Source organism: Chelonia mydas, chromosome 3 (assembly GCF_015237465.2).
Source record: "Chelonia mydas isolate rCheMyd1 chromosome 3, rCheMyd1.pri.v2, whole genome shotgun sequence".
NCBI lineage: Eukaryota > Metazoa > Chordata > Testudines > Cheloniidae > Chelonia > Chelonia mydas.
Genome location: NC_057851.1, coordinates 61,663,355 through 61,676,692, shown reverse-complemented (window position 1 = coordinate 61,676,692; position 13,338 = coordinate 61,663,355). Strand labels below are relative to the sequence as shown.

Sequence of the window (13,338 nt, the reverse complement as noted above, 5' to 3'; positions counted from 1 at the left end):
TTCTCCTGTAAATAGAAATAACTTTTGAGTGGAATGTTAGTCATTCTCCTCCCTTCCCCTAACTCAGGGATAGTCAGTAAGTGGACCACGGGCCAAATCTGGACCGCCAGACACTTTTGAACACACCCTGAAATCTTTTTATTTACTTCTTATTATTAATATTATTTTATTATTTATTTTTCTCTGGAGTCTGGACCTTGACTATATCTTAGACCAAGAAATTTGGACTTCAACAAAAAATAGACTACCTCTGCCTAAACTTATCTAGAAGGTTGATTCTTTATCCTGCATTAGTTCTGGAGATCAGTAATAAAGGGGCAATGGACACATTGGGGTGAGCAGGGGGAAAATGCATGGACCTGGGTATTCATGGTAGGAATTTATTTTCCTCATCTCAGTTACTTTCCCATACTACACATCTATACTTTCCTCAACAAAATATTTATTTTAGGGGAGTACCCAGCATAGCATATGTAATGTAATGTAATAGAGTAACGATTCTACTGAAACTTGTGGACCAGGGTTTGCCCATTTTTGATATTGGGGTTTTACAAAACGAAGCCTTCTATCTTCAAAGGAGTGTGCCGTCTGTGATCTAGTAAAATTGACACTACAAGCATATAGCTACACTTGACATTTTAGTCTCGTTTTAACAGCAGTTAACAATCATGTTAGTGAACACGTTAATTATTTCTATTATAGACAGAACACAAATGTTTGTTAGTTGTATTTAACCCTAGATTTTAGCAATTAAAAATTACTAAATATTGTAATGTGTAGGTATACCCCCAAGTGAATTCCTTGAGCCATATTCACAGCAAAATTCCTGACAGATATGTTGATGAGCAAAATTATATTTGATGACATGAAAACATGTAGATCTCTAGCCCATATTTAATACAACTCACAAATATAGTATTGAGAAATGTAAGTCTAAAATGTTGAGCTTTTTGTTGTTGTTGTTTTTAAAGGGCATCTTCATTACATTCAGCTTTGCCAAAGTCATTCCGTGATCTTGTACTGGAAGAAGAAAAATCTGTCAGTGCAGGTCATTCTCCGGGCATCATTGTCAAAAAAGTTTCTTTTAAAGAAATTGAGGATCCACAAGCTCAAAAGGCCGTAAGGTAAGTGATATTTCTGTTGCAAAACTTCTCTCCCCAGTGATTACTCATGGGCTAATGCCCTCACCTGTGGAATATGGAGGCAGTCCAGTGGTGGTGCTGAAGGCTCCAGGACTAGGCTCCACTCTTCAGCTCAGGCCACCAGATTTTCTGCTTCCTGCTGTGGAACAAATTGGCAGTTCAGTGTCTCCTGACCATTTTCTTTTTAAAACCTTTGTTTTTATTCATTTTCATGCAGCTGCAACTTTATAATCCTCCTCCTCCTCCCATCCTCTGGTAAATAGCAGCATGGTGGCTTCAACCACATGGATCTGCCACTGCAGCTCCTTCCTGCCAAACTCCTGTGCACCCACTCAGGCCTTACATGAACTGTGCTGCAGACACCCAACTTATGAAGCCTTTGTGAAGCAGCACTTAAAAGCTCTGCAGAGTGTGAATTATGCCTCGCATGTTGTCAGTCACCCGACCCTTGCACTGCCAGGGTATGGGGCTCAGAGTCAGACCGGCATGTTAGGTCCCCATTCTGCCCCAGGAAACGACGACTCTAATGCAGAAAAGACCAATCCAGCGCTAATGAACTTTCAGTGAGACCAATCCAGCGCTAATGAACTTTCAGTGAGAGAATCAAGCCTGCTCAAGGGGTAAGTCCCACAACAGATCTGGGCTGGAGGGAGAAAAACCCCTGAAAGGATTGAAAGCTGTCCTCTTCTCCCTGTCCCCAGAAACTAAAGGGCCCTCAGCTCACAGGGGAGAGAAGGGCTCTAACATAGCTTCCCTTCTTCCCACTGGGAGTCAAGGAATTCTCATGATACTCAGGGAGAAGTCCTGCAAACGCCTGAGAGTCCCTAAAAGGCAAAAGGAAATGTGTCCTCCTCACGGTAGTACAGGTGAGTCGCATGATACACGCATTTAATTTACGTGAATTCAACTGTACGTGCTCCACCAAAAAAAAAAAAAGATACCTGTAAATAGTGCAGGCAGTTCTGCCCACCATTCCACTCAATGAGCGTAAGATGGGAGACATGAATCTGCTGTTCCCTCAGTCGGTCTCAGTTCCCGCATGCCTCTCATAGTGTGAGCATCTTGCCGCGCTGAGTGTGATTCTAGTGTTTAAAGATACGTATTTTTCATACAACGTGGCCCCTAAACGCAAGCCAACTACTTCATCTGGTGCTCAACCAAAGAAACAGCGATCTGTTTGAACGCTGGAGGAAAAACTGGCTGTGTTGGACTTATTAAGAGATGGTACGTTGGTCTCCAACATGGCGTGTAAATATGGCCGCAACGAATTTAGCATCTGTGCCATCAAGATTTGAGAGAGAGAAATTCGTCAAGCTGTGGCATCAAGTGCTCCAGTAACTTCTAAGGTGACGAGCCAGGTGCGTTATAAGACTTTAGTGAAGACTGAAAAGGCATTAAACTTATGGCTGGAAGACATGAACCATAAACATGTGCCTATCGATGGCAGCACGTTGCGAGAAAAGGCTCTTAGCCTCTACGCACTGTTCAAACCTACCACTGAAGAGGGACAGCCTTCTGATGAGAAGGAATTCAAAACCAGCCAAAGTTGGCTTAACAGTTTTAGGAACCGTTTCAACCTCAAAAATGTCCAGACTACTGGTGAAGCTGCATCTGCCAATGAAGGGGCAGCAAAGCCTACCCTGAACAATAAAAGAAAATCATAGACGAAAAGGGCTATCTTCTGGAACAAGTTTTTAATGCTGACAAGACTGGACTCTTCTGGAGAAAAAGGCCCAACCACACTTACATTTCGAAATCAGAAAGACAAGCCCCTGGCTTTAGAGCAGCTAAAGACCATGTGACTGTGTTGTATTGTGGCAGTGCAGCTAGGCATTTAATAAAGCCGGGCTTGCTCTACAGGGCTGCAAATCCCTGTGCCCTAAAAGGCAAGAACAAAAATCTCTTGCCTGTGTTCAAGGCAATCAAATAAAAAGGCTTGGGTGACGAGAGCATTATTTCTGGATTGGTTCCACAAGTGTTTCATTCCGGAGGTCAAGCGGTACCTCGAAGAGAAAGGACTTGACTTCAAAGTGTTGCTGATCATAGACTATGCTCCTGGCCACCCTGAGGCACTCCGGTTTGCGCATAATGACGTTGAAATCTTCTTTCTCCCCAACAATACCACCTCCAACCTCTCGACCAAGGCGTGATTCGCTTTTTCAAGGCCACGTACACAATTCTTACATTCTCACGGATATGTAGCGCTATGGATGCTGATCCTAAACTTAATGTGATGGAGTGTTGGAATTCCTTCAACATTGCTGATTGCATCCATTGCCCGTTTAATATAAGTAATGCAATCAAGCCTGAAACAGTCAACGCACGTTGGTGAAACCTAATGGAAAGGGTGTGTGAATGATTTTAAGGCTTTCCTGACAATTGACAAAGAAGTGAAAGGCATTGTTCAGGTGGCCAGACAAGTGGGTGGTGATGGCTTCGTCAACATCCTTGAGGAAGAAATTGAAGAATTAATTGAGAGCCATAGAGAAACATTGACTGACAAGAGTTAGAGGAACTGATAAGATCGTCTACAGAAGATGAAGATGATGATGATGAAAAGGAAGAGCCAGCAAGTTGGAATCTTCATAAATTTGCTGAAGTGTTCCAAGCAGCGAAACACTTGAATGATTTAATATCTGAACACGATCCCTCTATGGAACGAAGCCTCAAAATCACACATCTTATTATGGACAATTTGAGATGGTGGTTGTTAGGGGGCTTATTCCTTCACCCACTTACTTCTCTGGTCCTTCTCGCATGAACAGAGAGCAACAATACCCAAAGTCCAAAGGTGTAAACAATTTGGTGTTTATTGGGGTGAACTTCCAGCAAGTATGAGTCCAGTTTCCTTCCTTAGCGTCCCCCTTCCCAGCTCTGATACCACAGAGCCTTACCTGTGTCCCTGTTCCCATTCCTGCCCATAGCTAAATATGATTCCAATTTCCCCACCCCCATTCCCTGTTCCCATTTTTCCCCCTCCCACCCTTCCTGATTGACTGCAGACTATGTAGTAAAACTTGAGTTCTGCTTAGCTATACCTTAACCAATCATTTTACTGAAATTTAACTAACCAATCCTAACATATTGTAACATGATTATTTAACCAATTATATCCCACCACCTTAATTAGTTTACACCCAACAAAATTAATTATGCAGCAGACAGAAACAATCACAGAACCAGACAGAGATTATACAGACAAACAATAAGGAAATGGGGACTACAGTGATAAATCCTCATTTCTTTGTTGTTCTCACATCCCAGCTATTGATAAGTGAGTTTTTGCCAGACAGGATGCTATCAAACTAAGTTTCCTTTTACATCTTCTCAGCACTCCCCTTTCTCTGGAGGCGATAGGAATTATCAGGACAGGACTGTATTCCTAATGGCCCAATAGCACCTTATTTCAATGTGACTAGGTTGGAATGTGAGGGTGTGACCGGTCGCTTCCCAGCTTATGGCTGCCTCCGCTGCTTAGCCAAAAGCCTTAGCCTAAGAACGGCCTCAGACTGTCACAGTAAGAGAAGGACTTTACACTGGCAGACAGTGATTTTGATTCTTTTATACCTCTATAACTAGCTAAGTGATAAGAATACACCCAAATTCTTAGAGTATGGGCCTTTACAGACAGGCCTGAATATCTATATCCTAACAGATGACAATAGATTAAAAGCAATTAAAGATGGCAAAACAGCTATAACATTTAAAAAAAATTGTAAGGGTCACTAAAGTAGGTCTTATTTTGATAAAACATTTTATACTTAAGTCACACTACTTTCATAGCACTATAATTGCTAAACACATCTTTATGTTAGGAAGAAATGGAAACAGACTATGAGAGAAAAAAAGTCACAGTGCCATGAAAATTACATCTGGCACGATCAGCTTTAATTATTACTGCTTACCCTCCTTGAATGGCTGATGTAGGAATTTAATCCTGAATTATGAGTTACTAACTTTAGGCCCAGACAAAGAATTTTGCCGTTGCCTTCAATGGAGATTTATGGGGCTATTTAATCTTTGTATAATACTCTAAAGAAACCAAACATAGGGAATTAATGGGATACAGATTCTTTCACTTGTCATTCACCAGTTCACACTGGGGATTTGGGCTAGATGACTGTATACAGATACTGTACTTCAGAGGCGGTGAACAAGAGAGAGTTTGGTCATCTCAGTCCAGTTGCTAACTCACAAACCTCATAATTAAGGCTACGATTTTGTCACAGGTATATGTAGTAAAAGTCCTGGACAGGTCACAGGCTATAAACAAAAATTAATGATGGGTGACCTGTACTATAAATACCCCTGACTAAATCGCAGCCGGGGGGGGGGGGGGGGTGTGCTGCTCTGGGGGAAGGGGGGGCGTGGAAAGAGGCACCAGCTGCTGGGGCCACTGCTTAGGGGGTCCCCGGGGCCAGACCCACCAGCTGCTGCTAGGGCGGTCCCCAGGGCCAGCTGCCCAGAGCCACTTCAGCAGCGGCTGGCCCCAGGGCCGCTCCAGCAACGACCGGTGTGGCTATCCCTGAGGTTGCCTGAGCAGCTGGCCCTGGGGTCAACCACACTTGCCAATGCAGAAGTCATAGAAGTTGTAGAAAATCACGGAATCCATGACTTTCGCCACCTCCATGACAGACACAGAGCCCTAATCATAATCACAAAACTACCACTATACTTCCAGCAAGTCGCCAAGAAAACTGATTCCAACCCATAAGTGAAATCAAGCAAGAAAATCCACAAGACAGTTTGAAAATGGGGATAGTGATTAATAAAAACTGGAGCTATCAAAACCAGCACCTCCCCACCCCTCTCTCCATATATATTGTAATTCATCTCTGGTTTGAATACAAGTATTAGCAGATGGTCCTGCCCACATGATAGTAAGTATTTGAACCTCTTTAATTTTAATATAAATACTACATATGCTGTTCATATGCTTGCATGACAGGTAAGAAAATCTGATGCATATAAATAAGAATATTTGGTTTCTATTCATAACTAATAACTGCTAGCAGCTTTTTCTAAAAAAACCTGATGTAGTGATTTTAAAAAGGGAAGATTAGGTAGTTATCCTAGAATAGTACACTGATCACTAAGAAAGCAAAAATCTTACGTTATACATTTAAGATTAGAAATTGGCAAAATTTCGTACCTGATAATTTTCTATCAGCAGCTTCTCTCTCAATTAATTATTCATGGGCTAACTATGGAATGCACCACTTGTGGAATTCAGAGTTGGCCCAGAGTTGCGGCTGGACGCTCCAGGACTAAGCTCCGCCTTTCAGCTCAGGCCACCAGAAGAGTTCGTCCACAGTTGTAGAAATGCTCTTGCAACCAATTAGTAGCATTAAGGTAGGCTGACCAGATGTCCCGTTTTTAAAGGGACAGTCCCATTTTTGGGGACTTTTTCTTATATAGGCATCTATTACCCCCCCCCCGTCCCGTTTTTTCACAGTTGCTATCTGGTAACCCTACATTAAGGTAACATGACATAATTATCACACTAAATTAACTTTAAGATAATATATGTCTAGGACTTCTTTTAATGAAAATTTTCAAATTTATATTCTGGTCATCTGTATGATTACCATGGTGGGTTGAATTCAGAGAGAAGCTGCTAAGAGAAAATTATCAGGTAAGAAATTTCGCATTCTGTTGCACAGCTTCTCTCCTAATTCATAGGAAGTACAGAACAGTGAATTCTAGAAATAGGAAAGGAAAGGAAAAGCAGAGTTTAATTATTCTAGTAGAATAATGCAAGAACGGGAGTTCCCCCCATATAAAGCAAGAGCTTTATAAAATATGGAGTTGTGTGAGAAGTAATCCAGTAGAACCCTCTACTAAAGGATGCTTTTTTAGAGGAAAGGAAACTTACTTGAAGATCTTCTTCAGATGAGGCTCAAAAACTTTTCCCTCAATGCCTCTAGAGACTTCTGTGAATAGTTTCCCAGATGCCTAGTATGCCAACTGGTAGGATTTTTACACCTTGCCTGCAGCAACTTTGAGCTGCAAGGCCTTGGTATTTTGGACAGAATGGGTTGAACAGAGTACAACTGGCATACGTCTCAAGCATAGAGAGTATGTATCTTTAGCACTCTAAGCATGCTTATTTATACCACAACCTTCCAAGGATTAGAACAAAACCACAGGATAATTATTTTCCAGCAATTGTGGAAAGAGGAACTTACTTCGGACAGAAATGTTCTGGAGCTGTAAGAATAACCTTTTCCCCATGACAAAGGCAGTGTGGTTCTTGTCTGGATAGGAGAACTAATTCTAAAGCTTGCCTTTCAGAGGTAATTGCAGCTGGAAAGGTCTGCCACAGGCTTGTCTAATTTGTCACTGTAATTAAACTTGGCACCTGATACTTAAGTGGCACCTGATACTTAAGTGGAGGATCCAAAGTGCCTATTTTCAAAATGCCACTATGGCTGATACTCACCTTTCTAAGGTGCTTTCTTGTACGACAGCAACCACGCCTGCCAAAGAAACTTTAGTGCAGCTGAGATCACTAGAACTTTGTGATTATTATTATAATTGTATTACAATAGTATCTAGAGGTCATGATCCCATTGTGCTGGGCTTTTGGTTTCCCCTCACACCAGAAATGTAAATTTGATCAGATCAATGAATCCCAAGTGTTGTGTGGATACCAAACTGTATCAGAGTTTAATAGAGAATCCATGCTGAATTACACTTCTCTTCTGATGCCCAAATTGTTAACTGTTCCCGGTCTGAATGAAAGAGTCTCTGCTTCAAGAGGTCTGTTGTTTACAATGTGGCATCATTGGCTACCTAGCAAGTCCAAAGTGCCTTCCGGGCCAGTGGAGGACAAGGAGGACACCACACTTTCCTTTTTCTTTTTTCCTGTATTCTTTATGTGAACTGTCTTGAAAGGTAGATTCTTCTCTAACCAGGACATTATTTCCATTGCCACAGAGAAACTTTGACCTCTAGTTACTCCCTGGTTGGAAGAGATATCAACACTCATGTCTCAATCACAGGCCAACCCCTAATGGGAGGAAAGGGGAGGCTTTTGCTTCAATTACTGTAATTGCCTAAGGTTTCTTGCACCTTCTACTGAAGCAGCTGGTTCTGGTCATTGTCATAGACAGGATACTGGACTTGAAAGGTCCAATGCTCTACGGCCATGTTTGTGGGGTTTGCTTTTTTTTTTTTAATTAATTTATTTTAAATAAAATAAACTAAATAAAAGACACACACCCTGATAGAAGTGTCAATATTAACTAAAAGCTATATAGGATATGAGATTCTTGGAAATTTATCTTCCAAGTATGTTTGCTTCCACAGTGAGCATTCAAGGGTCTAGAGCAGTGATATTCAGACCTCAGTGGTTCAGGAGCCAAATTAGCGATCAACGTTACCCAAAAGAGCCACAGTAGTGTGAATTCATTGTTTCATTTACTATAGTACTATGTATTCATATTTAAACAGTATGACAGGTTAATTACTTAGTGCAAGTTAATAGCTTAATTGGTTAATAACATAGTAAAAGCATCCTGATTGGTTAATAATTAAAACACACAGTGTTTTAATATCATGTGCTGCAGAGAGCCACAGGAGACGCATTAAGAGACACTTGCAGCTCGCGAGCCTCAGTCTGAGTATCACTGGTCTAGAATGAAAGTAAGGTGTGACATGTGCCTTGCTGTGATTACCACCAGCCATTTAAGACTCTGGATACAGAGGGTAGATCAAAAGGAAGAATCTTGTACAAGCACTGTGGCTCATACACAAAAACTATTTTTGTCTTCATCATCATGAGGATTTTGTTGATTTGGAGGAAAATTTATCTAAGTTTCCTTGCATGCATCTACTCCAGATTTTTCCCTCTGCCAGGGTAATGGCCCCTTCTTGGATACACTTTGCATTGGTAGTAACTAATTGACTTCTATGCTGGCTTTGATAGTGACATTGATGCCTTTCTGCAATGTCAGTTACTAATTTCTCTAATGTGTCCTCCAATAGCTACTCACAAGTTTGCATGCGCAAGGTATCAGTTTTGAATGAGTGATAGCTGTTCCTGGGTATAATATGGCTTCCATGTAGCCACCAAGTTATCATCACAAATCACATCAAGGGCTTGACCAAAACAAAATCCAAGACATCTCAGTCCAATCAAAAACCATACCTCTAGACAATGAGCCACAGTGTTTGCCACAGTGTAGGCTTTCCTTACTAAATACATGAAAAACCTATGGTCTGAAAGGGTATAGTGAGGCTTTGAAATTGCAGTGCAGTGTCTAAGGGGAGTTTTGGAAGGCAGTCCCCTTCTGAAGGTGTGACTTGTCTTTCCCTGGTGAAGCTACTGCTACACCAACGTTAGGCTCCCAAAATATATGAAAAGCCTTTATTTTTGTACAAACACATTAGCTGAACATTTGGTTTAATCAGATGTCCTCATTTGGATCTTATGATGCACTCACAGGAAGCATTAATGGGAAAATATACGTAAGAATACTTGAAACGAAAGATATTTTATTAATATTAATCAGTTCCTGGCAAGCTACCAATTTTTTTCTTTTTTAAAGCATGTGTGGTACTTCTTCTCCTGGCTGTCTAGGTAATACACTACTCATCCCAGCACAGGTACCACACAACAGAGGAGCGGTACTGGTACACAGACCCAATTGTGGAAGTAGCTTGCTAGATGTGCCTGGGAACCTGCAAACCTGCCTGCTGGCTCCCTCAGGCTGGCTAGCACCGAAGTAAGTACCATAGGAGCAGCCTGGTACCACTCGGGGATTTAATCAATAAATCAGGATCATTGTGAAGGGAAGGGAAGGGATTTCTTATTTACCCCTCTGTAATCCCATGAAGGTGCAGCTTCATGGGGATTGGATCATGTGCCTCTGTTCTGTCACAGACTGCCTGAAGTGCTCCTAAGGCCTTAATGTGGAGCCAGCCTGGTGAGTGGAGGAGAGAGCCTTTCCTGCCTTTCAGAGTCTGAGGCCATTTCCCTGGCAAAGCAGGGGTTTAGGGCTGATGATGAGAAGGCACAATTCCCACTCTGCTGCTTCCTGAAACCTGAATCCCTTTCCTTGGCAGAGTGAGGATCTTTAAGTTTAAAGCCAGACTGATACAATTTCCATTAGACTACAGCCCGAGGCAGAGCTGCACTGGAATAACAGCCTTCTCCGCAGGCCGAGACATGCTGCAGAGTGGGAGAGGGCGGTGAACATGGTACAGAGCACTGTGAGAAAGACTATGTAGGACGAAAGCACCAGCAAACACTACCACAGGGTGAGAGAGCAAACGAACGGTTTAATCATGATTTTCATGCCAACTGTTAATTAACAACATTAATTACAGTGGAGTCGCATCTTACGCAAGGGTTAGGTTCTAAAGTCAGTGCATAAAGCGAAACTCGTGTATAGTCAAAATTACCCTTGAAAATCCCTTAAAGCACCCATAAAGTACAGTATACTGTACATGGTTTTGTGTATACTGTACAATGCTGTACAGTAACATGTATAAATGTATAATGTATACAGTAATGCACAGTATATAATAAAGAGTACATATGCAAAATATAATTTTACAGCACTGTATTTTTAATTACAAGGGGTAATTACAGGGGGGAGTCAGAGCTTGATGTTGATCCAGGACACAGAGGTGACGGAGAGCTTGGGTGATGGACAGTGAGTCGTAGACAAAGTGGTTGGCTCTGGTTCAGCTCGAGAAGTTGATTGCGTAGGCTCATCAGCTGCTAGTTGCTTTTCCTTGAAAAACATGGTTATCGGCAACTGTCGCTGTTGCCTCTTGAGCTGCTCAAACATTTCTTGATACCATTGTTAGGATATAGATATTCAGGCCTGTCTGTAAAGGCCTATACTCTAAGAATTTAGGTGTATTCTTATCAATTGGCTAGTTATAGAGGTATAAAAGAAAGAATCAAAATCACTGTCTGCTGGTGTAAGGTCCTTCTCTTACTGTGACAGTCTGAGGCCCTGTTCTTAGGCTAAAAGAAAAGGAGTACTTGTGGCACCTTAGAGACTAACAAATTTATTTGAGCATAAGCTTTCGTGAGCTACAGCTCACTTCATCGGATGCATGAGATCTCTGGCTAAGCAACAGAGGCAGCCACAAGCTGGGAAGCGACCTGTCACATCCTCACATTCCAACCTAGTCACATTGAAATAAGGTGCTATTGGGCTGTTAGGAATACAGTCCTGTCCTGATAATGCCTATCGCCTCCAGAGAAAGGGAAGTGCTGAGAAGATGTAAAAGGAAACTTAGTTTGATAGCATCCTGTCTGGCAAAAACTCACTTATCAATAGCTGGGATGTGAAATCCTCATTTCTTTGTTGTTCTATCACTGTAGTCCCCATTTCCCTATTGTTTGTCTGTATAATCTCTGTCTGGTTCTGTGATTGTTTCTGTCTGCTGCATAATTAATTTTGTTGGGTGTAAACTAATTAAGGTGGTGGGATATAATTGGTTAAATAATCATGTTACAATATGTTAGGATTGGTTGGTTAAATTTCAGTAAAATGATTGGTTAAGGTATAGCTAAGCAGAACTCAAGTTTTACTATATAGTCTGCAGTCAATCAGGAAGGGTGGGAGGGGGAAAAATGGGAACAGGGAATGGGGGTGGGGAAATTGGAATCATGTTTAGCTAAGGGCAGGAATGGGAACAGGGACACAGGTAAGGCTCTGTGGTGTCAGAACTGGGAAGGGGGACGCTAAGGAAGGAAACTGGACTCATGCTTGCTGGAAGTTCACCCCAATAAACATCAAATTGTTTGCACCTTTGGACTTCAGGTATTGTTGCTCTCTGTTCATGCAAGAAGGACCAGGGAAGTAAATGGGTGAAGGAGTAAGCCTCCTAACAACATCTATTTGACATAACTTTTCTTTTTTAAACTAAATTTTAACTTTCATCATTCAGAAGTGAATGCACCTGTCAAGGTTCCTCCCCCACTCTGAACTCCAGGGTACAGATGTGGGGACCTGCATGAAAAACCTCCTAAGCTTATCTTTACCAGCTTAGGTCAAAACTTCCCCAAGGTACAAAATATTCCACCCTTTTGTCCTTGGATTGGCCGCTACCACCACCAAACAAATACTGGTTACTGGGGAAGAGCTGTTTGGACACGTCTTTCCCCCCAAAATACTTCCCAAAACCTTGCACCCCACTTCCTGGACAAGGTTTGGTAAAAAGCCTCACCAATTTGCCTAGGTGACTACAGACCCAGACCCTTGGATCTTAAGAACGATGAACAATCCTCCCAACACTTGCACCCCCCCTTTCCAGGGAAATGTTGGATAAAAAGCTTCACCAATTTGCCTAGGTGACTACAGACCCAGACCCTTGGATCTTAAGAACGATGAACAATCCTCCCAACACTTGCACCCCCCCCTTTCCAGGGAAATGTTGGATAAAAAGCCTCACCAATTTGCATAGGTGACCACAGACCCAAACCCTTGGATCTGAGAACAATGAAAAAAACATTCAGTTTTCTTACAAAAAGACTTTTAATAGAAATAGAAGTAAATAGAAATAAAAAAAAAAATCCCCCCTGTAAAATCAGGATGGTAAATACTTTACAGGGTAATTAGATTCAAAACATAGAGAACCCCTCTAGGCAAAAACCTTAAGTTACAAAAAAGATACACAGACAGAAATAGTTATTCTATTCAGCACAATTCTTTTCTCAGCCATTTAAAGAAATCATAATCTAACACGTACCTAGCTAGATTACTTACTAAAAGTTCTAAGGCTTCATTCCTGGTCTATCCCCGGCAAGGACAAAATATAGACAGACACACATACCCTTTGTTTCTCTCCCTCCTCCCAGCTTTTGAAAGTATCTTGTCTCCTCATTGGTCATTTTGGTCAGGTGCCAGCGAGGTTACCTTTAGCTTCTTAACCCTTTACAGGTGAGAGGAGATTTCCTCTGGCCAGGAGGGATTTTAAAGGGGTTTACCCTTCCCTTTATATTTATGACAGCACCCAATTTGTGGTTAGGAAAATGATCAAATTTTAAGAGATTAGCTTTAAAAACAAATATAAAAGCAATCGGTGAAACACTGCAAAGGTGAGATATTGCAAAGCTTAGAAATAATACAGATTTAAGTAGTGGATTTTTTTTAATGACTGCAAAACTGCACATCTTGTTAACTGAAATTGAAGTGATCTGAGTTGATTCTGTTCTTTGTAAACAGAGACT

The 13,338-nt window shown here is 41.6% G+C and overlaps 1 protein-coding gene across 4 annotated transcripts in view; it reads left to right on the top strand.

Moving 5' to 3' along the window:
* Window positions 1-13,338, top strand: part of IBTK (inhibitor of Bruton tyrosine kinase) — a 103,278-nt gene that overhangs the window by 78,263 nt on the left and 11,677 nt on the right. For 2 of the 4 annotated variants that reach the window (XM_037894376.2, XM_043542565.1), the window contains exon 26: window positions 972-1,124. In XM_037894376.2, the coding sequence (XP_037750304.1) occupies window positions 972-1,124 (153 nt within the window). Of the gene's footprint in view, window positions 1-971; window positions 1,125-1,359; window positions 1,763-9,726; window positions 9,872-13,338 lie in introns of those variants that run through there. The other 2 variants (XR_006289466.1, XM_037894377.2) reach the window with 2 other exon arrangements.